Source organism: Hippoglossus stenolepis, chromosome 3, assembly GCF_022539355.2.
Source record: "Hippoglossus stenolepis isolate QCI-W04-F060 chromosome 3, HSTE1.2, whole genome shotgun sequence".
In the NCBI taxonomy this organism is placed as follows: Eukaryota; Metazoa; Chordata; class Actinopteri; order Pleuronectiformes; family Pleuronectidae; genus Hippoglossus; species Hippoglossus stenolepis.
In genome coordinates, this window is record NC_061485.1 from 30,930,257 (window position 1) to 30,955,208 (window position 24,952).

At 40.0% G+C, this 24,952-nt stretch overlaps 1 protein-coding gene across 13 annotated transcripts in view; it reads right to left on the reverse strand.

Moving 5' to 3' along the window:
* Positions 1–9,253: 9,253 nt before the first annotated feature.
* Positions 9,254–24,952, reverse strand: part of plekha6 (pleckstrin homology domain containing, family A member 6) — a 168,807-nt gene continuing 153,108 nt past the window's right edge. For 12 of the 13 annotated variants that reach the window (XM_047339267.1, XM_047339265.1, XM_047339269.1 and 9 more), the window contains 5 exons: positions 23,665–23,817; positions 21,515–21,648; positions 20,153–20,301; positions 11,771–11,866; positions 9,254–11,163 (listed from right to left, as the gene is read on the reverse strand). In XM_047339267.1, the coding sequence (XP_047195223.1) occupies positions 11,781–11,866; positions 20,153–20,301; positions 21,515–21,648; positions 23,665–23,817 (522 nt within the window). In that variant the 3' untranslated portion in view covers positions 9,254–11,163; positions 11,771–11,780. Of the gene's footprint in view, positions 11,164–11,770; positions 11,867–20,152; positions 20,302–21,514; positions 21,649–23,664; positions 23,818–24,952 lie in introns of those variants that run through there. The other variant, XR_007032573.1, reaches the window with a different exon arrangement.

Genomic DNA, 24,952 nt, shown 5'->3' on the forward strand with positions numbered 1-24,952 from the left:
ACTTCACCCACCCCACCAACGGCATAGTGGTGAGTAGTATAATGAGTGAATTTAAATTTTTGGGTGAACAATCGGTTTAGTTTCATTGTATCATTCGCTTCCGCCTCACTTTACTTTTAACTCTTTCTGAGTTTGCACTATTACACACACACATGCCCTGGGCCAGCCCTGCCCACAGTCACTCACACAGAGCAAAAACAGTCAGTGAAGCAGCCGGAGGTAAAGTGAAAACATTTTGGGTTAAAACTGGATGAGTTAGGAGAGCACATCTACAAGGATCTCGGTATGGGCAACATGGGCATCCTATTTCCAGTTTGTGAGCAGCAAGCAGAGAAGCCTCACACACTCAGAAGGAGAGGGGAAGGCTGAGAAAGAGGGAATGGGGGAATCTATCAAATGGCGCACCTCTAACTTTGTACAGTACTAATGCAATTGGTAGAATCAGTCACACTTTTTTTCTTGAAATCGTTAAGAATAATATAAAACTAGTCTGTAGCTGAAGCTTCTCCAAGCTGAAGCTCAACAAGTCCTACCTGAGGTCCACTATGTCACAGGAACGCTTTAGTGGCCTTTCTGTGATTGGTAACAACAAGGCAAATGCTGGGCAGACTGATTCATGACTTTGCATCAAGAAAGGTCTGGATTTAACATTGCGTTCTATTTGTGTTTTTGTGTGATACACACAAAGGATTTGCGCAATTTAGTTTTAGTTGTGTGTTCTTTGATAGCAATATGTTGTAATTTATAGGTAGTCATTTATTCTCTTAATCTTTGGTGTTTATGATTGTATGAAGTTTTGATAGTAAATAATTTTATATTTCTATAATTTTATATTTCTGTAATTGTATAGACATTGTAACAAATGTCTTAGTGGGTTGCGCCAGGGCCAGGCATATGTAGTAACTTGCCAATAACGTAATAACATTTCTGAACTAAGAACATAATATCTTTTTGCCCACATTATTGGCCGGGTTTTAAAAAATCCTTTAAAAATGTAATAATTGGAGCCGATAATGTAATAATATATTATATCACAAGTTTGATTTTTTTTTGGGCTATAAAGTATCACACTTCCATGACACTTAACCTTACTATTTCCTCTTTCAAATACCTGCTTAAAGACCTGACCATACAAACTCTCTCTCTCTCTCTCTCTCCCTCTCTCCCTGAGAAGTAAGACTATGTATTTATTTGTGTAACTTAATGATGAGAATTATCTCTAGCCCTGCCTTATGCTCCTAAGTGATTTAAGTTCCAACACATACAACACAGACAATAACTAGTATTTCTCTTTGAGGATGTTATATTCTCTAATAAAAAGACCATCATTTCTTTCCATGAAAAATGCCATCTTTAATTAAAACTTTTTTTTTTTAAACAGTTTTTCAGGCAAACTGTTACAGCTATACAGTCCTCTCCTTAATCAACTTTATTTAAATAACTGAACTGACACTATTATTGACCCCTTGTGCTCAACTTTCAACCTCTGCAAAATTCTTAACTATAAATATAAAGTATGTAACATGACCTACAAAGATAGCTTTGGTAACACATCTTTGAGCTTAATAAAGAGTGGGTTATTGTCCTTTTTTTTTTTACAGAACTAAACATTCTCTAATACTGTGCAGTACATTTCACACAACGGAAAAGTCATTCGCTTTGTCCAGTTCCAAACTCTCAGCAAGTGTCTCTCTTATGTACAGGTTGGGATGAAATGGTGTTGTTAGTTCACGGAATAAGAGTGACTGTCCCCAGCATTGACATATCTAGATTGAGACATATCTCAATAATTCTTGCTATTATTTCTAAGGGTAGATATTGAGCTCCAGGCTCATTGCCAGCATCTAATACCATGTCAGCCAAAGGCTTAGCCAGAAGCCCAGGTCCAGGCTGAGACAGAGGGCCAGGTTCAGGGTCAGCCAGAGGGCCAGGTTCAGGGTCAGCTAGAGGTCCAGGTTCAGGGTCAACTAGAGGGCCAGGTTCAGGGTCAACCGGAGGTCCAGGTTCAGGGTCAACTAGAGGGCCAGGTTCAGAGTCAAACGTAGGGCCAGGCTTGGGGTCAATTGTAGTCGGTGTCCTAAATTGTTTTCTGAGAGACTGAATGGCCTGTAAATGAGGATAAATCGATCCATCTAATAACATAATGTTCCCGTGTCCCTCAGCGAAATGGCCAAGAATCAAAAGAGGCAAGCCTTCACAATAACAACCAGATGGTGAGATAACAGTGTTTGCATCCAAACCATGAGTTGACACAATAAGGAGCTAAACATTGAATATCTGGGCAGCTCATTGAAGAGTTGGTGGTCACCATATGTGCCATGTTGTGCCATCCTCTGTAAATAATCCCCCCATGTCCCCTCCACATACTCAGAGAGGTGCGTGCCATTCACTCCATGTCGATGAGATGTTAGATCAGCCACAATTTCTCAGCGCAATGTTGATGCAGAACGGAAAACTACAATGGTGGCCAATTGGTCTGCAATAGCAGCAAATTGGCAACTGCCAGCTGGCATCGGGCCTAAACGAATGTTCAGGTTTGATGATTCAAAAGACTCCAATCTCTCCTCATGTGTGTAAGGAATTAGAAGGTGCATTTGCTCAACTTTTTGGGGCTGGGACCTTGGACGCTGCCTTTCTTGTAGTCTTGTCACACTGGTCACATCAGACACTGAAACCCACTTTTGTGTTGGAGAGGGTGTAATAATCTGTTCAGTCTGTGTCTGTTTGTATTCACTTCCTGTTTTATTTTGTTGTCTGGGTTCTTGTGTCTAGTGTCTAGTTTTACTTCCTGTTGGTTTCCCCACACACCTGTACCTTGTTTGTAATTAAGCTTTCCCTATTTATACCCTGTGTTCCCACTCACCCTCTGCCAGATTGTCATCGTATCCTTCGTGTGTACATGCTCGCCAGCGTTAAGTTCCGTGTGTCTGCTTGCCTGGTTTTGGACTCTGCTTGGATTACCGACTTTGGATTTTGTGCCTTTTCCCTGAATGGTCTTGTTTGCTTCTCTGACTGCCTAGCCGTGTATGACCCCTGGATTGTTAAAGTAAAGTTTTATTTTGTACTTTATTTTTTGTCTCGCGTGCTTCCTTTTGCAACTGAGTCCCAGCTTTGTACAGAACCGTCACAGAGGGGCTATCGAGCATATCAAAGTGCCTTTGTAAAACTCTATTGCCACTATTCACCCTGACCAACATATTATCATTTTCCCTATATATAGAGGGTGTATAACTTTCAGACAAAGTCATTCGCCGTATGCAGTATTGTGTTGCCATTCTTGCCCTTCTCCTAATGTTTCTTTGCTTTTCCTCAAAGAAAACCCTATGCTTTTGGGTGGGCAGTGTTTTGTGTCTTGGTGGACAATTTTCTTCATAAACTTCAGCTGGGGAACAGGTTAACCGATTGGACAATCTATGACTTTCTCCCATAATACACCTGAAAAGTATAACTCAAAACCTCCTTTGGGTCTTCATTCATTACCCTGGCATAAACTGGTAAATGCTTGACCCAGTTGACTCCTCCTTCTTGATAGTTGAATAAGTCAGTCTGGTCTTGTAGTTAGAGTTCCAGCAATATACCCACATCTAGTCTTGTCTTGTGCTTTTCACCACGCTTTTGTATTCACCGACCTAGCCTTAGCCTCACATCTTTTGGATACCTCTGCCGTGTATTTTTTGGCCTTCTGTGTACAGAACCCTGACTGGAATAAAATGACCACTGTTTTTGTGGTGAAGTTGTTCTTCTGGGTCCTCAGTTCATGTATTCAGCCTTAACAATAATCGTTTTCCTCAGTACACGATGGCTTCTCTCCACTTTTCCCTGGCTCTGAGGATGGTATAGCGAGCTTTGAATTATTTTCAGCCGAAGAGATTCCATGAGCTTTGGTACCGCACCCTTGAATTCCATTCCTTGATCAAGCTGTATAACCTTCAGTTGACCATGCTCAATGTAAATGTCCTCAAGATGTTTGGCAATCTCAGTGCTGTGTTTACTCTTCAATGGTCTTAGCCATAAGTATCTGCTAAATACATCTAATATGGTCAGGATGTACCTATATGTGGCTTGGCCATGCTTGACTCTCCATTTCCCCATGTCAAGAAGGTCTATCTGGTGACGATCTTGAACTGCTTTGGGTTTAATCGATTTGGGAATGGGTTTGTTTGCAAATGTCGCTTTATGCAGTTGATAGTGTCTTGACTTATCCAATGTGTCTTGCACACTAGCATGACTGATACCAGAGTATTCTTCTCTAAGGTGTATGTTCACCTTTCTTGCACCAGAGCCTTTTGTATAATCAACCGCCCTGTTAACAACTGCAGAGATAGTTGACTTCCTAGCTACCAATTTCCCAGCAAATGTAATCGTCTGGCCATCCTCACTGAGAGCGTAATGTTGCCTATTCCGCCACAATCGAACAAGAGCAACATGCTGTGTCCTCGATCTCTTTACTACAGGGAAATTTAATTCCCCCTTGAGTGCCTTGAGTATCACATCATAGGTCTCATCTGACATTGCTCTCTGTCCATGTCCTGTACATCCCCAAATAATACAGGAGAGGACAAAGATTGTTTTCTCATAAAGTATTTCCAGATCTGTACATGCAATGGTGTTAAAAGACTCAGCCTAATCTTTTCTTTTTTATCCCTACTGTAGTGCTGTAGTGTCAACTCCTCGTCTTGATAAACTACAGGCGGTGCATGCCCTCTTTTCTAATAAGAGTACTATGGTTTATTAGACATTCAAGTTTGTATTGAATTTATGTATATTCAGTTTTACCCCCAAATTTGAAAGTGCCACCAAACGTTCTACAACCCTTTAAGCTACATTATTCCCTTTGAACGCTAAAGTAAGGATATTACATGACCTAACATATAATATAAGCCTATGTACAAGAGAGGGTTTCAGTTAAAGGGCAATATATAGATGTCTTATACAAACATATTACCAATCTCTTTCTATTTAGTAATTCTCTATATTGTTATTGATGTGTAGAAATTACAAATAAAAAATGAACAACAATACTTCCAACACTTGGCTCTCATACAATGGTTAATTGGGATTTTCATCTATTGGTCTGTAAGAACTATGACTTCAAGCTCTGAAGGACCAGGTAAGTATTTTACATGATGTCACTAGTATTATCAAACTGTCACAAATAGATAATAATTCTTATAATTAGCCTACAGTTAGCTTACTAATCAGTTCTTATTAATACGTTCTCAAATATTTGTACTAAATATATAAGATATGTGAATGTATTTGCAGAAATTTCAACTAAATCACCGTATTTACTTCGTAAAGTAAATTAGATCATTGATTGCCTTTCAACGTGTGTACTAAGGAAGTCTGCAGACAACTGAAGAAAGTGTAATGTCAGTCACATGACTGGATAACCTGTCAATTAATAGCCATCTAATGGTCAATTATGGATATTGCAAAACGGATGATTACATTTAATGCATTCTTGTAAAGCGACCTGCTACAAGAGAGAGAGATGGCGGGGTTTGGCGGGCTATGTTGTTGTGTGGTGTGCAAATACGCCGGTTGGACAGGTTAAAGTATTCTGCGTGTTTGGATATGTTCTTGCCAGCTGTGCGTAATGGGCTAATGGACCTGTTTAATATGCAAATGCTATTTGTATATTCTGTGTGTGCACGTGCCCGATGTCTGCACCCTGTCAAAGAGCCAGAGGTTTAAATTATTTAAAGGGGACATAGCATGCAAATTCCACTTTGTTAGTGCTTCTACAGGTTAATGTGGGTATCTGGCATGTCTACCAACCCAAAAACTCTGGGGAAAAAACACTCGCGCGTTTTGTTATAGTTCCTCTAAGTCAGAAACGTCATGCTTGAGCGACTCGATTGCGCTTCCTGGGTATTGTGTCGTAACAATACACTGGAAGTCTCCCTACATGGTCTTGGCCCCCCGTCCCGTCCGTCCCCCACTCGTTTCTTCGGGTTTACACGGAGGCTGCGAGCAGCGCAGCGCCGTTCCCAAGCACGCAGCCGGGCTGTTCACACGGGACAAGCATTTCTCCGCTGGTCAGCCCGCGATTCACTCACATGTGGCATTTGTCTGGATCGTTGGGACTGAGAGGCTGCAGCAGCTGCTCGGGAGCGACCGCCGCTCTCCCGTGCGTGAGCTGGAATTTGTGTCAGCGCCACACAGCCAACAGTGTGGAGGACTTCCGCAGTGTTCAGCGCTACTGTAACCCCGAACCCCGACATTCAACGGCACAACAACAAGCGGAGAAAGCAGAATCGCGGGCTGACCTTATATGTACAGTCTATGGGGCTGACCAGCGCGGAGAAATGCTCGTCCGTGGAACAGCCAGGCGGCTGCGCGCTGGAGAAGCGCTGCGCTGCCTCGCAGCGGTCTTCCACACTGCCAGCTGTGTGGAAGACTTCCGCAGTGTTCAGCTCTACTGTATGCCGGGTTACAGTAGTTCCGCCGGGTTACAGTAGTTCCGCCGGGTTACAGTAGTTCCGCCGGGTTACAGTAGTTACGCCGGGGTACACCGGACGCGGAAGTGCCGCTGCGAGGCAGCGCAGCGCCGTTCTCCAGCACGCAGCCGCCTGGCTGTTCACACGGGACGAGCATTTCTCCGCTGGTCAGCCCCATAGACTGTACATATAAGGTCAGCCCGCGATTCTGCTTTCTCCGCTTGTTGTTGTACCCGTTGAATGTCGGGGTTCGGGGGTAAATGATGGTCTTCATAGCCCCCACCTCTCTCTTTCTCTCTGTCTGTCTGCTTGTGTGCTTGTAGTGGATGGGCAGAGGGGACATTTAATTATGTGATTGGGAAAATTAAAACTCCAGGACAACAAGGGGAATACAAAGTATGGGATGCATATTTGATAATTTATATCATATAAAATATGTAATTTATATCGTTTAAAATCATGGGGGGAGAGGGGGGAGCTGGCTCATTAGCATTTAAAGGAACAGGCAGTCAAAACAGGTCGCTCTGTGGAGGGCTGTTTTATACAGGGTAAAAAGGGTGCTGTTTTATATGATCCTTGTGGTATTTTGACCAAAGTATGTTACAGACATTTCATTAAGACCCCAAGGAACCATATCAACTTGTGGTAAAATGGGCATGCTATGTCCCCTTTAATGTACCATGGTAGTGCTGTTAAAATATTGGATGTGTTCTTGTCCACTGCGTGCGACAGCCTTTTGAACCTGTTTAACTATGTTTTGGCTGGGGTCACGGTCTGGCAGTTGCAAGACTGGCATACATTTGATTAATATCATAGTAGCCTGTTGTTTTAGAATGTGATATGAATGGAATTTTCACGGAAAAAGTTTTCATTGAAACTCGTTAAATGCTTCTGCCTCACTCCTGCACTCTGCTGATGTTCCCCTGTGACTCTAGGTCTTTGAGTCTCTTGGCGTACTCGGGAGGAGAGGAGAATATGCCCCCCACCACTGTCTCAGCCTCCTGGTCTGGGAGGGCATAGGCTTGGGGCATTTGGTAGTCGATGGATCGCAGAGAGGACATAGCGGTTTCCCTTCTGAATGGGAAAGGGGGCCCACCACACCCAGTGCTAAATATTGGACATCCCATTTTTTAACGCAGTTTCCCAAACCTTTCTGCAGGGTCCCTTTTTGCCAGATAATTTTTTTTTATGAGCCCCCCAGCTTGCAAACTGAGATAAAATGAATTTTAAACTGCACTTGCAGGCTTCGTCATTTCCAGCCATTGCCTGAACCCCATCTGAGCAGACCCCTACACGCCTCTTTTAAATTAGTGTCAATGATTTTGAACAATTTGTCTGCAGTGACTCTGTTAGTGTCACATTTGCAGAAAAGCAAATCCTCCTTCAGATGGCCAGCATCAATGAATCTGATGTATGTTATCAATAAACAGTCTTTGTTGTGTCAGTCGTTTCATCCACTACTTATCTCATATCTTGTCATTAAACTGCTCCTCCATGTGCCACGTATTATAAATTCACCTCGTAATAGGAATATGTTTTAGGTTGCTGACTGTCGCTTCATTAATCATACTTGCCAAAACAATATCAATAGAACAAAGAACTATTAATTAAAGTGTCTGCCCTATTGCAAAAAATGAACATTGAAAATGTTCCAATGAAGCTTTCTTAGATAGTTCTGTGTGACAAACTATGCGTTGAGTAAGGTTGACCAGTAGATTAAAGTGCTAACACATGGTTACATCCCAACTTGATTTTTGTAATTCCTAATTATCAGGCTCTAGCAGTAAGTCGTTAAAGACTCTCCAGCTTGTCTGAAATGCTGCAGCACGTGTCCTGACAAGAACCAGGAAAAGAGACCACATTTCTCCTGTATTAGCCTCTCTACACTGTACCTGTTACATTTAGAATAAAATGTAAAATTCTCCTCCTCACCTACAAGGCCCTTAATAATATGGCACCATCATACCTTAAAGAGCTCATTGTACCATATCACCCCACTAGAGCACTGCACTCCCAGAATTCAGGCTTACTTGTCGTCCCTAAAGTCTCAAAAAGTAGAGTAGGAGCCAGAGCTTTCGACTATCAAGCTCCTCTCCTGTGGAATCATCTACCAGTTTCAGTTTGGGAGGCAGAAACCCTCTCTACTTTTAATGGTAGGCTTAAAACCTTCCTTTTTGATAAAGCCTATAGTTCAGGCTGGTTTGTATTGGACAAGCTCTTAGTTGCTGCTATAGGTCTAGAATGTTGGTGGACACATGACACATGGAGCTTATCTCTCCTCTTCTCCCTCTATCACATTATTGTCTCATTAATAAATGTTACTGACTTGACTTCTTCCCCGGAGTCCTTGTGCTTTATCGTTTGCAGATTCAGGACCGCAGCTGCGGCCACATCGTGGGTCATGATGGTGGATTGCGGATCGTGTTGACTGATCATGATCATATTGGTGGATCCTGGATCGTATTGGCAGCTGATCGTGGATCATGATGGTGGATCCTGAAAGTGTTGGTGGATCATGACGATGGATTCTGGATTATGGTGGCTTCTGATTGTGGTGGTGGATCCTGATCGCGGAGGAGATTGATTGATTGATTGATGTGGACGCATACTTATTGGCTCAAAATACAGAGATCAGAAAAATCCGAATGTGTCTGAAATTTGTGTGTTTTGATACAAAGAAAATTCTGATATGAAATACAAATAACAATACGAAAAAAAGTGTTACTCCGAGGTAGGATAAGCTGAGTTTTGACATTTTTAAAGTTATTTCACATTTGATGTATTTAAAATTAAGCTGCAAAACAAATCCATTCATAATCAAAGAGTTCCTTTATTTCAAACCTTCAAGCCATCAATCATTGTGTTTCATCCAGATTCAAACCATTAGTCTTGTCATTAAGACGTCCATTCATCACAACACATAAAACACACTTTGTAGACTTTTGGCACTGCATGACAGGATGAAACATTATGAGAATATGTTACATGACAGTATTTCCCAGTATATAGGGTAATTGCTCTCAAATTATGGCATCATTAGCTAACTCCTCCACGGAGAGTCATTATTATGTTGCTGTTACTCTTCTAAGGTCACTTCTATTATCACCTTAAACAAACAGTAATCCATTTATAAAGAAATATCCAACATACTTTACCTATATATGTGTAGATAATCACTGGGGCATTTCTTAAGCACTATGATGAAGTCCACTAAGTCTGATGCGAAATGCCAAAGTATTTAACCAAAAGATGGTAAATACTGTATGTAATCAACTGCTGGTGTTGTGCTCTTTATCATAATACTTGCCCCATGACATTTGCTGTGTCACAACTCTGGTCTGAACACATCAGACAGAACTGAACTAAACAGACAGCATGCCCAGACATTGTAAATGTGTCTGTCTTAGTATGAGACAAAATTTGCATATTTATACACATACATAATTTAGGGATTTCATTTTGAACAATGTGACTGGTAATCCACACCAGAGAGTGAAGTCAATATGAGAAAAGGCTCCAGTACAAACAAAATTTTGGCCCCCAAATATACTAATATTGGTCTATGACCAATGGCAATTTCGTACTAAGAGCAGGTGGAGTCTTTAAAGCCGTGTGCTTCAATGTGGGAAAGTGTATAGCTAAAATTATACTTACTGCAGAACCCCTGTCTAGATGTCATGAGCTTTACTTTACTTGGACAATCAACCTCAATACAGTCCGCTGTTCCAAATGCAGACTACATGGGCCTAAAAGCATGACAAATGGAGCTTATATTCATACTCAAACACTTAATGTAGTAATTACAGAACTAATTTAAGAATTACATTTTTCATTTAGAAGTATATCAGTATATACCCACCCGTACTTGTGTAAATAAAATCTCAGTGATGACAGCAAATATTAAAGAGGTAGAGGATACAAGTTATGAAAATCAATGTTGTGTTTAACGTGTCATTTTCTGATTCTGATGTAAGACAATGTGTTATTGTTAGCAGCACTGTAAGATGGATCATGGTTTATTTAATGTTGTTCATCTTTAGCTCTGCCTGGAAACAAATTCTGTTTTCTGTCATGCTCAGAGTGAAAGATGGGTGCTCATGCAATCCATGTTACATGAGGTCTAGCTTAAACAGTCATCACAGTGAGTTTGCAACAAGAGTCCTCAGGTTTTCACAAATTATAAGAGGCATCTTGTTTCGGTCTTATGTCAAAGTGTCATTATATCCTGAATTCTTAGTGTGTCACTGATCCCACTCTTGTCTTTTAGTTGACCTCAGTGATATTCACTTGGCCTCATTCCAATCTTTTCCCTCATATCTTCAGTGTGGGCCTTTTGTATGCAGTATTCCCATTGTAAAACTCATTATCATCGTAGTTCAAAAGTAATCTCTCTTTTGTAAAACATGTTCCTAACTAAATTATATAGAAATATTACAGAACTTGAAGATGGTAAGGGATCTTCTGCCTTTTTTTGTGCAACTGTATACACACAAAGTATGTGGGTGTTTTGGGTTGGATGAATTTGGGGCAGGGAGTCTTTATGGCTTAAATTTGGGTTTTAAATGTGCTCTTGCCTCGTAAAAAGGTCCTTTCACATTTGTTTTAAGTATCAGTTAAGTGCTAAAAAAATTAATTTTCTGTGACCATCTCCATGTCTCACGTTGTCCAGTGAATCCTCAGAAAGATGCTCCATCAAATATAAAAGCAGCCAAGGCTTGAGCTGCAGACAAAAAAGACAAAGACAAATAGGGTAAGAAAGGTACAAAGATACCTGTCATTGAGTACCATGCACCATCTTTAGAAATTAGTGCAATTCTAATTGTTGCTACAACAGGATGTGTAGTTTTTACAGGAAAGGCAGGTTTTAAAGAGTGAAGGGCTCTGTTCCACTAGCTAATGTAACACAATTTAGTCAAAAATGTATGGTATATACTCGGCAAAGACCAAACCAAATTCTAAACACAAGTTCCAACTTGCTTGATTTCTGAAACTTTTAACTGCATCCTTTGGACTTCCTCAGTTGCTCAGTTGTGATGTGGGATGAGTCTGATGATGGATAGAAAAACTTTTTTTTTCACATCAAGTCACGATTTATGTGGAAGATAATCATGCAAGGGTCATTTCTAACTTTAATCAGTCAGCTCTTCTGAAATCCTGCTATAAGAAGACCAATCAAATTATTGTCAGTTTAATTACAAGATTGTGCCTATAAACATGAGGACTGCTATTCAAAACCTACATCGTTTAAAGTGAGGAAGTGAGCAGAGGGTTTAAACAGGATGGGAAAAGAAGTGGACTGGTGACGTTGATTAATTCTGAAGACTCACCTTGTAAGACTCACACCTTCATGATGTGGGCAGAGTTGGGGAAGTCAGAAGGGGCCAGGTTGGTTGGGGAAGTTGGGGGGCTCGGGGCGCACTGGGCTGTAATTAGATTGAAAGCAGGTGGGAGGAGTGAACAGAAGGAAAAATGTAAAGCAAAAAAGTAGTGAGCTAATCAAGGGGACTGGTAAGACACAGACCTACAGTATGTGGATTTTTGTCTTCCCTGGATCACCATGTATCCTCTAAATACATATCCAGATTAGCCTAGGCCTCGCACATGCTACTTCCCTTATGTCTTCCGCACAACTTGGCTATGGCTTGACTTTAGGTGCTTCAGGATGCATTTTCTGTGAATCCGAGATTTTTTTCCCACTTTTTAAAAATGGCGAGATAGGACATTTTTTCACCAGGAAACAATGATTAAGAAAACAAGTCATATTTAAGGGACTGGTATCTAATGAGTGTGTGCAATTTGGTGTGGCTTAAATTATTTTTTTGTTTAGATTCATTATTTTTATTTGGAAAAAGTAATGTCACAAAATATACAAAAAAAGCTAAAAGCTTCAAAGTTTCATCTATGGTAAAGAGGCATATGCACAGGGAAAATATGTAAAATAAATCTGCAGACAGACTTGAGCCATCTTCACTTACCGAGTTGTATATGTCCATGTGTGTCATTGCAATATAAAACACTACACATTTACACAACTTAATTTACATAACATACCCACATGTAAACAACCATGTCTACCCTTACCTTTGCTACACTTGCCAGTAATTCTTGCTATACATTTTGTTGCGTATGCCTGTCTCATAGTCTTTTAAGATGATAAATATATACAACTGGTGGTTGGCTCCATGAGAACCAGAATATGGTCACCACTCCAATCAATGAGCTGGTCAGGTCGAGTCCCTGTAGGAGTTGAGCATTAAGAGAGGTTCCTTGGAAGCTTGCCCCACAGTCAAAAACAACTCTGATCTTCTTTTTAGTGGGATGGTAAACACTGTGGTGCGGGATGTACCAGACCTTGCCATCAGTCCGTTCCAATTCCTCCTCTGGCACCCTTTCAGCATAACCTTTGACACAAAGCTCATTCATGAAGGCACTGTAGTCTGCATGCAATGATGGATCCTTCCAAAGCCTCCTCTTCAGGTGCAAAGCACGCTGCTCAACAACTGTCCTGTTATTTGGCATATTGAGTTCCTTGTTTCTCAATGGCAGTCGGATTTGATAATGCCCATTTATTAACTTTGCTGAGTTTGTCACCAGATCCATGAACTTATTATCTTCTCTTGACATTCCAGGTTGCTCACCCATAACGCTTTAACGAAAATCTGTCTTAAACTGCTGCTGCCAAAGCTCATCCAAATCAACAACTGATACTCTGTTCACTGATAATTCTGGCAACAAGCATTCCATTGTATTTCAACTTTCTCCTTTCAGTGGTCCATTCACAGTCCAGCCCAGCATTGTCCTGATTGCATAGGGTCCACCATTAAAACTGCGAATGATTTGCAATGGTTCCAAGGCCATGGGAACATTCATCCCTATTAGTAGCTCAATTTCTGCTTCAATAAACGTGTTTCAAATGAGGCCATCTTTGCAGATCCCTTTCTCTTGGACTATTTTCCCTATGGATGTGCAGGGATCCTGTGTAAATGTTTTGGGCAGTTTACAGAAATGATTACCTTTTAAGCCAGCCACCTCCAACCCAGACACAATATGACTGCTCACAACCTTCTCTTGGCCCATGGTCCATAAGAGAGTATGTGCCTTTTTCCCGAGCTTGTGCATCAAATCTTCTGTACAAAATATTGCTGTGCTTCCTTGGTCCAAGAAGGCATAGGTGGTAAGGATCTTGCTGCCCTTCTTTGACTTAACTTGTACAGGAACAATAGGAAGTTTACAGTTATGATCACCAGCCCCAGTGAGACCACTCGAGACTAGGGTGCTGTCCACTTTTAGCTCTGATTTCCTTTCTGATTGGTCAGAGTCGTTTCTCTTTTCTTTTGAAGGAATGTGAAGTATATTTGGATATTGGAGACCGCATTTTGCACAGGAAATCCGTTTTCTGCATTCTTTATGATGTGTCCAATACACAAACAGCCAAAACAGACACCCTTTTCCCTCAAGAAGCCTATCTTCTCTTTTTGAGGTCTTTTCTCCAACTCCAGACATGCATCCAACATGTTTTCCTCCTCCAGAACAAATACACATCCTCCTTTCAATTTGAACATGTTCCTTCCTTTTAGTTCCAAGTAGAGCTTTGTTTTCCACAGGGGCTACAGTTGTGGCAAAACTAGTTCCTTTAATTCCAAAACGAGACTGTGGTTTGAATTTGTTCACACCTTTGTTCATCGTCACTGATGAGATGTCCTGTATGTTTCCAAACACTGGGTCAGTTAGGATTTTCACTTGTCTTTCCAGAAAATTTGTCATGTCACTAAATGTGGCTCTGTGACGCCGCATCTCCTGCAGCTCACAGGCTACACTTCTCCATTTGTGCCTGAGTTTATAAGGCAATTTCCTTATGACTGTCGACATATTGCATTACAGCAACTTCTGAGAAAAAGGCTGTAGTCCTGAAGAGCTTTTACATCTTCTGTTTTAATGGGATACCATGTAAGAGCTTTGTCCATATATGCTGATGCAACTTTCTGCTAATTTCCAAAATGCTCCAACAATAAAGCTTTAGCTTTAACATATCCCCTCTCTGGATTTAAGTGCTGGCAGCTTCTCACAATTTCCTTGGGGTGACTCTTAGTGTACTTCTCCAAAAAATACAGTCGGTCACTGTAGTTTTCAGTGTTCCTTTTCACACCATTCTCAAAAGCCTTGATAAAAGCATGAAACTTTAGTGGATCTCTATCACAAATTGGGATCTCTCTCTTTGGTAATGATGAGAGGCATTGCTGTTGTATCAAGAGTGTTGTTATTTCATTTTGCTTTCTCATATGCTCAACATGTTTTGATCCTCATTTTGTAACCCCAGATTTGCATTGAAGATGTCTCCGTATTGAGAGTGTGTGTTTTCTGTTGCAGTGAGATTCCTTGAATATTGACGTGGTGGATTAAATGACTTAGGCCCAGACCGAATGAACTGAGATGCCATTTTCCCCATAGGCCTTGCTCCTGGATCCAAGTAGTCATGTTTAGTTTCCTTTAGGTTCTGTGAGAATTGTGGAATAAATGAATCAACATTTGGATTGAGAGTTCGTGCTTTTAATTTTCCTTTTTCCAGATATGAGTTCATTGCATTTGAACACTTTGATACAGATATTTTTCCACTTAGGATGCTCTGGGATCGTAACACATTTAATTTAGCAATGTGTGCCGCTATGTCCTCGTCCAATTTAAGCTGTTCTTTCCATCGCTTTAAATGTTCCTCCTGTTCTTCTAGGTCATGTTTGTCCTTTAATAATTTCTGTCTTGCCATTAAAGCTGCTAAGTCAGCTTCTGCTTTAAGACGTGCAGAAGAAGCGGTGGAAACAGCAGACTTTCCTCCAGTGGCAGAGTTGTGTGTCGTAGTTGCTCTGCTTCCCAAATTTGACACACTGTCGCTTGGTTTTATGTCATCTTACTCATTAGATGGCAGGATTATGGATGCGTCCTGAGATGGAAATTGAGGTTCATCCATTGTATGACGGAAAAGCATTCCTTCGTTTATTGCAGCAGAATCAGATTGACCAAGGCTCCTATGTTGCAGCTTCTCAGATTCATTCAAACACTGTTTCACATCCTCTTGAAATGCATCATAAAAAAACATTAATTTTTTCTCCTTTTCTCCTCCTCAGGGAGTAAAAGAATCAACATGTTATGCAACTTGGTGGCATTTTCATAAAGTTTAGTTAAATTCTCAAAGTGGGATTGCACATGTGAGACATTTTCCTTTCTTTTCATTAGAGTGCTTTTATTTTCTTCACCATGATTTTTCATTCATGCTGAATCTTGTCAATTTTATTTTCCCAGGCCTTAGCCGTGAGTTTAATTTCTCTTTTCCCACACTCCATTTCAGGCCTTGTAACATCAGCATTTATTTGACTAATTTTCTTCCATTAATTAATTTCCGGTTGGATTTCTACCAAAACCTTGTGCTTCAAAACACATCCACAGACAGAGATTATCCAGCACACGTTATTCCCACAGAGCAGCTGATCAGCAGCAAATTCAGAGACAGAGCGATGATTCACATTTCACCTTTATTTAGCAATTATATTAATGCTAATGCGCAGAGTGATTCAATCCTCAATCAATCCAGCACTTGTCCCCAATGAACAAACAGCAGTCATTATGCGTCAGGCATTCCTTCCATATTCAGCTTTATTTGTGCACATCCATCAGTAAGCTTAGCTTAGTATGGTTTGCTTTAACTCCGACTCTGAAGGCTGTTTGAAAGCCAGCTCTTGCCTCCGTGCTTTATCTCCGATGTTTGCTTACTGTGATCCTCTTTTCGTTGTCTGATGCTTCTTTGATGCCTGTTATTTGTTGACAAATTGTAGCGACTTCGTGAAAACAAACGTCGCTGAGAGGCTGAGGTAGGGCCTAATAAATTGAATGATGCGCTGATCCAAAAATCACTGCAATCCGTAAAAAATGCGTTTAAACTTTTATTAAAGAAAAAAGAAGATCCACCTGATAAAATAGCAGGTTGCGTAATGAAGTTTAGCGGTCAACAAATAATACAGCGTCCCCACTCACCCTTCCTAAACGGGTGAACAGGTGCTTAAATCAACTATGACTCCTTATAGGTCCTTATGACCTATTTCCTGTCAAATTAATAGGATCACAAGTAAACAATAAATAACAAATTAACCAAATAATACACCCAAAATACAAACCCATTACATCTTATATCATAACAAACAAAATAATAATAATATCTTTCTTTAACTTATTTACGGCTCCTACACATACAGTGTGGCATAAGTACAGGGGTTAGAGTGGTCATCCTCTAACCAGTAGGTCAGCCGTTCGATCCCAGTCTTCCCCATTTCATACAGTATGCCGAAGTGTCCTGGGGCAAGATACTGAACCCACATAGATGCACTCTGTGAACAGGTGAATGTAAAACTGTATTGTAAAGCGCTCTGAGTGGTCATCAAGACTAAAAAAGCGCTTTATAAATACAGACCATTTACCACAAATATCTTGAATGATGTTTTATGAATCCCATTCCAGAAGGGCCTGAGTTAGGGACAGTCCCAGAATAGATGCAAATACTTCCTTTCCCTTAAGCCGCACTGTCTGCAGCACATCAATTATGTGTTCCTATATTTTTCCTGTTGTGGAGTTTGAAGGAACCTCATGTTGTTCTAACAGTGTGCCCTCCAGATCGAAGAAGTAGCGGAAGACCATTGAGAGCTGCAAATGTCCCCCCAGGCCTCTCCAGGGAGCCTACTTCCTGCTTCTTTTTTCCAATTTCCTTTTATGTACTGGGTATTTTCGTTTTTAGCATAAGAAAAGGCATTGCATAACCTAGAATTTGACCTCAAAGGAATCACACAAAAGGCTGATTTCAGGATTTTAAAAAACGAAAATTCTGCTGTAGTAAAGTTGGTTAGTCTGCAATTCTGGTTAAAGTAGTGTTGAATTTAGAGGGTTATTTGTCCTGCAAATATTGAACAACTGTATAGGGCACTTTTATATGTAAATGAGAGATATGTTTTAAATCCTATTTTCATCCAAGATTCAAATCTTTTATCTCCTCTATTAGGAAGTAATTTTGTATCTGTATCGTAATGAGATATTTATTGAGGAATTATTTTATCTCTTCTAATTGGACTGTCAGTCCCCTATCCTCAATTGCGGCTTGTAAAGGAAACCTAGTAATCATTCTACATTTTAATTATTTTCATTTAGCCTTTTATTCTGTAGTGCACCAATACAGCATTGGCATTAGCTGTGCATAAAAAAACGAAGTTTCTTAAATGTGAAAGTGCCATTCCTACCTTTTCAAAGCGGATTTGTGGTTTCCTCCCTTGCCAAATAAATTGTGATATCCATGTGTCCCATTTCCTAAATTGATTATGATTCCATTCTACTGGTAAACTCTAAAAGATGTATAATAGTAGGAGGAGAATGTTCATCTTCTCAATGCTTATCCTATAATTCAGGGTTACTGGATGAGATTCCATCTATGCACGTCAGTTTTTATCTTCGATGACAGTGGCCTATAATTAACTTGCAATAGTTTTGAAGGATCTTTTGTATGCATTATACCCAAGTACTTCAGTGTTTCTGCTTCCCACTTATGTATATATTTATCCCGCAGGTCCGTTGATGCGGTTTGAATGCAGTTTTTAATATGTTGAGCTTATAGCCTGATAGCTTCCCAAAGTCAACCAAAAGTGCCATAAACCAGTAAATGATTTTTCAGGCTCCTCTAAATATACCAAAACATCATCTGCAAATAATTCTACTTTCTGTTCAGTCCCTCCTAAATTAATGTCACTCTGTCTTATAAATTGGCCTAAAGGTTCAATAAATAAGGCAAAGAAGAGAGGGTAGACTGGGTCTCTGTCTTGTTCCCCTCTCTAAAACAAAAGAGTCTGAAAAGTCCCCATTAATCTTTATTCGAGCAGTATGTTTGTCATATAGGGTCTGAATTATTCTGACAAATCTATCTTGAAAGCCCATTTTTCCCAATATTTCATACAGGAATTCCCATTTAATGGTATCAAAGGCCTTTTCCACATCTAATCCCATTATCATCGGCTTAACCTTATCTTTAGGGGTGGACAATTGTTGCTTTAACGACTTGTATTCTGCTGTACAGCTGTCTGGATCTGGGGACATTCCAGCTTTCAATTTAGAAATGGCAGAGTCTAATTCTTTGACAGAGATGTTGTACCAGATTGTCATTTTGAGTGCTTGTGAGTTTAGATAGTTTTAGGGAATTAAGGAAAGTGTCAATCTGGGAGTCATGGGAGGCTTGGGGTTGAGTGTAAATTTTGTTTTCAATAATGTTTGATTTTGGGTTCCATATTTTGTAAATTGTATTATACCTTTGTCCCGTAGCTTGTGAGCCAAAAATCTTTTGTTTTAGAAAAATCTCCTTTTTCCAAAGTATATATATCGTCAATTTCATTCTGTATTTTTTTAATTTATTTTACCACTGTCAGCTAGTTGTAATTGCTTTAATTTCCCCAGTAGATCTGCCAAACTCTGCACTGTTTTTTCATATATAGAGTTTTTTCTTCTCATTACAGCCTTCAATGTGTCCCACAGGATCACTGCTGATTTGTCCCCAGTGTTAATTAAGTTCAGAATGTCCTGAATGTCTCCCTTTAATCTTTCAATTACCTTTGGATCATTAAGTATGTTTGAATTTGGTTTCCATAAATCTTTCATTGTTTCCCTTCCTATAATCAAGGATATTGTAATTGGACTATGGTCTAGCAGATCAATAGTTGCAATCTTTCACTACCTTATCGTAAATCTATCTGTGCTGAATATAAAAAAGTAGTTTATCCTTGCAGAGTCCTAACTGAGTGTGGAAAAGTAAAGTGTTCGTAATCTCTGCTAAGGATGCAATTTCCTCCACACATCTATCATGGCCTTTTCTTCCAGATTTCACTAGATTTCCTAGATAGGGGTCTATTCTGAATAGCTGTACCTGACAAATCCAGTGCTGGATTTAGCCTGAATTTAGCCTCATTGTGTTGCTGCATGTAATTTGTTTTGGTATTCCGAATGGGTTTTTTATTACAGTACTCACCACTATTCTAAACATACAAACATGAGCTATTACTCCAACTATTTTGACTTTGGTGCAAATTTCTATCACTTTTGTTGAGAGACGTTTCATCATGCTGCCTCCTTTTCCATGTTCCCAAAGTCCTACCGAATGAATTCAAGGGGAATAAGTCTGGAGAATAAGTCAGTCCATAATTGTATCCACAATCTGAAGTTGTCTGCTTATTTCATTTCATATGACTTGCTCTTCATATTAATTCCAAAAATTGCAGTTAGACAATGAAGTTGGTGGCATTATAATAAACAAGGAAAAGATTAGTGGGACCTTTAAAAGGACCTTTAAAAGCAGGAATGTCTATTAGTAAATATACGAAAAAACCCACAAACCCAACAATGCATTTTCTAAAAATGTAAAACCTCTCAGAGAAATAGATGTTGATTGCTTTGGCCAATAAAAGTTTCTTGGTAGATTCAATTGAATTTAAAAGACCTTGGCAGATTTTGGATCCTTAACAATTCATGAGATTTACACTAAATTTGAGATGTGATCTTAGTCAATCATTAACATATGTGCAGTGTTGAGAGTAAGTATTGTGGCTTGTGCTGAGATTTGTGATCAAGATGTTAATGGAAAAGGAATTGTGACAGGGTAATTGTGTTGATGGCAGCCATGTGGAGAGAGTGCTAACCAGAGAGAATGCGGCTACGACGAGAGGCCTCAGCAGCCAGAGCGCAGGAGATCTCAATTCGCTTCTCTTGTTCTTGCAACTGCTGCTGGGAGCTGACCAGAGCACCACCTTCCACTGGGCCATCCAGAAGAGGAACCATGTTCTGCAAACTGACAGTAAGAGGTGTGGATGTGAAGAGATGCTCATATAGCTCATATATATATATAGTAGGGCTGTAATGATTCTCGAACCAAAACTGACATCAAGGTCTCCCTGCCCAATCCCACCTGCTGCCACAGCAGCAGGTGCAGCCTTGTTGCATGTGTGTGTAGGTGTGTCCAATCACACTCCAATCCAATCACAACCCTGGGACCACAACCCTGCGTCATCTGAACCAACACACAAGAGACTAGTAGCTTCAGAGCAATGAGTGAGGAGTTCGGAGAGGATCTTTGCAAAAGCATGTTGTTCATTCCCTATGGAGTTTTCCTGGGGCTGCTAGCCCGGCGTATGCCTGACTGACTGACTGACCTGACCATCAACAGTACCATGAGTGCCCTGTACATATTGTTTATAGGAACAGTGTTGTTATTGAAGTGACCCTGACACTTCTCTTTCTGTTTACTTTCCTGAGTTGCAGAAGATCTGCGGTAAAACCCGGAATGGATTTTCTTTGTTGTATCGGTTTTCTGTTGTTTGAACTGGATTGAACTGAACTATGTTGGGCTTGAGGGGGAGATTGAAACAGACTTTGTGAATATGCGGATTGAACTCAGGATGTTGAGTCTGTGGGAGACACACACACACACACCCTCACTTCTTTCCAAGAGAATCGTTACAGCCCTAATATATATATATATATATATATATATATTTATATTTATACTATTATTATAGACACACATACACACCCACACAAGTTTGTACAGCTATCTTAGTGAGGACACTCATTGGCATAATGCATTCCCTAGCCCCTTACCCTAGCCATCCAAACTAAATTCCTAACCCTGACGCTTAACCTAACCTAAACCTAATTCTAACCCTAACCCTAAAACAAAGTTTTAACCCCCAAACAGTCCATTAAAGGGGGGTCACAAAGTGAGGACCAGCCAAAATGTCCTCACTTTCCCAAAATGTCCTCACAAATGTCGGTTGTAGACTCAAACTGGTCCTCACAAAGAGAGCTGTACAAGAGCATACACACACACACACACAGAACATTGGATTCACCTGCACAAATGCTCTGGTTTATTCCGCCTTGTTAAAGATTAAAAAATTTTAGCAATAGGAGGTGCAAGGAAGCCATGCTTTAAAGTTGGATCAAAATTCATGGATTTATCAAAGAATACAGATTAATTAATCTGCAAGTGAGTCAAAACCAACTTTGATTTGGCAATGAGTGTCTTGATCCGCTCTAGTTTCTTCTGCTTCTCCTTCTGTTCCTCAGGACTCAGAGGAGTGGTGTCCTCCTCATCAAGGTAGCGCTCTGGAATCAGAACCTTGTTTGAAGCGACCAGCTACAACAAAGATAAACACACATACAACCTATAAACTAATTTATTGACAGACCAATATATTACTTATTTGATAGCACTTAAACTGATTTTTATCAGATTATTTGGTTTGCATGCTTGGACTTTTCTTATATAATTATTATTGTAATCATTATTATTATTATTAAAGCCCCTACAAGGAGCTTTTCATTTTCGTTGATTTTGGAGCCTCTGTGGACAAAATCGGTAATGCTGTCATTATAACCTCAGTCTAGCCAGTGTAACCGATGTATTTATATCATTTATATTTCACCAAAGTTCATGTTTTGCTGTTGTTTTTCCTGTATATATCTGTTTTTATATTCATTTCATTTGGGGAGTTTTATTTTGTTAAGTTATGTTTTTGTTGGGTGAGCTCCATCCTCCTTGTGATGTCCTTTCCTGTGGATTCGCGCTATTCCCCTCAGTTCCTGCTCTGCGCTGCTGAGGCGAGGTAAGATCCTACTATTGATCTTTCAATAGTGTTTAAACTGGGTAAAAAACAACTGAAGTTAAAAGAGGCACATATATATCACTTTGTACAGGTCACAGGACTGTTCAGTGTTGACACAATGTCCAGTTTGTGCGTGTGTATGTATTTATTATACCTTTTTGTAACATGCTAGAGATGGTTTTTCATGCGGTTCATGTTCTCCTTTAAAGATGTGCATGGAGACCTGGTTATGTGAAGTTGCTGTTCTGAAAACCTTGTTTTTTACACAGGTATGTGAGCTCCCCTTTTGTTATTTTGGTATGTAAATTTGATTTGTGTTAATAATTTCTTCAGTTTCCGAGCTACTGCAATAGTCACTACAAAGCCTACTTCAGGCACATTTATATGCTATATTTTGGTGTGAGATCTTCCCAATACTTTAACTTTAGACTTTTAGCGGACCAAAATGCTTCCAAAGTCAAAACCGGGAGCATTTTCTCTGCACAACCGCAGCAGCCTACTACACACACCGCATCCCCGCCTCGTAGTGTCTCCATATGCCCGGAGGGTGCCGCTACCCCAACAGATAATACTACCTCCCCCGGTTTCAAGGACGAGCTGCTCTCTTCCCTATCCAACGAGATGGCGGCTATTTTCAAGACCAAGCTACAAATAGCTCTGAGTGAGAACTTATCATCCATCAAGACGGAGCTACAGGCAGTGAAATCAGAATTATCTCTAAGTATTACGACCATCCAGTCCGAGGTGAGCGCTCTAAAGTACACTGTAGGTGAAATGGAAAGTTCCCTCTCCGTGTGCACCGACGACATTGCCGGTCTCCAGGCTAAAGTGGAGCATAAGTCAGCCGAGCTAGCAAGATTGGATAATAAATGTGAGGATCTTGTGTGTTTCGGTTTTTTACTTATTTATTTAGTTATTATTATTCTTTATTTTATTATTTCTGTTCGAAGTAATTGATCTGCTGTGCAGTTTGAAGACATCTGGTTAAAAAAAAATAAGAAAACGTAGAAACTGTGGCTTATTTTTCATTTGAACCAGTGAGACTTGCTGTACCTCTGTTTGTACCATCACTATGTCTATATGCATTAACGGTGATTCTCGCTGTAAAATGTCATTTCTATGTATCCCTTTTGCCATTTTTTCAATAAAAATATTGAGGGGAAAAAAATGCTTCCAACTCATAACCAGTTAAAGCTCATTCTAGGGGCTTTAAGAAAATGTTAGTTAAGTTTTAGAGCTTTTTTATTAGAATTTTTAGCTGGTGACAGTAAAGCCATTTTATTCACATCCTCAATGCATGCCCTATGGGTGAAGGCATTATTATCCTCATGATGATTTTTTAAAATTTGTTTTACAAATGTTGCTTTTTTTATCATTTAGTATCTTATTTTCATAGAAAAACCAATTGATATTTGCCATCAGCACCAGATGCAATTGTTGGTATTATATAAACTTTGACAATAGGACATAGTCATGAGTATGAGAAAATGTTTCTGAGCATCAAAGTGTAAATGATGGAGGAATGCACTGCATCAGATCATTCTCACCTCCTCACTAACGTCCAGATCGTAGTGTTGTGGTTCCATCTGTAATCGTCTCAGCCGAGCAATTTCTTCCCGTGGTGACTCTTGGCCCTGGCCTCGAACTGCTGTTTCTATTTCTTTAATGTCGATCTCAAGAGCAGTCAACCGCCTCCGCACCTGTCCATATACACAAGGATGCACACACATTCAGATACAATCAAATCATCTATAATTTTGATTATGACACCAGTTTGACAAAAAATTGCTGGGGCTCCCCTCCACTGCAGCCACTAACTGCTGTTGACCTGCTTTTTTTGTAATCCAGAGTGATAACACAATGAATCTCACTAACCCATATGCAAATACACACATTTGTTATTTCTTTTCATTAAGACCAAATCATTTTTACCAAGTCTATGTATACAGATGTGTTGGTGTGTGCCTGTGTTTGTAAATTGGTGCAAGTGAGGGGGTGGGTGTGGGGGAGTAGGGTAGGAGTAGCTGAGTGAATCAATACTTTGTGGGCAGCTCTATTATGGAACAAGATTTTACCCATTTGGAAAGAAAAAAAAAATCACAGAGTGGTGGTCAGTGTTAATAATGTGGCAGCCACAAGGAATGGCGTATGTATAGACATTGTGAAATGAAAAACTACTTTTGATTATTGTGAGCTGTAGCAGTTCAGTGGACATCAGTTAAGTAGGTGGTCTTTCATATGGGGTCCAAGACAGTAAATATATGTGGGTTATTCTCCCTCCACCAACTAGTACAGCTATCATTGTTGTAAAAATTATGCAGACTGGATTGCTCACCTCAAGACACAAAACTATGCAATTGACACCTTTTTGAACAATCTTAACCTGACTTTTGTCTTTGACATATAGCAACAATGGCCTGGAATGTCAGTGAGGATTAAGATATTTTAATCAGTCTCTTCGAGACTTCAAAATCAGCCCACACTAAAATGGCATTAGATTGTCGTGCTGTTTGCACTCCCCTTAAAAGAAATAATAAAAGTATGCCTGGTTGGTCAAGTCAATTCCACATGTATCAACTACAACTCTAATCGCCTGTCAAGCCTACATTTACCCTTTCAGCTCATTGCACCCCGTTTGTATCAGACTCTTCGAAGACAGACCAGGGTCACGCGAAGCACTGCCACATTTCCTCAACAATACTAATTACATATCACAGCTAAAGTCAAACATGGATCTGAACTGAAGATCAATTTACCTGATTCAGACCACAATTTGTACAATAAACTGCTCCCAAACCGGCCATCTTTCAGTTGCTAGCAAACAGACCACCAACG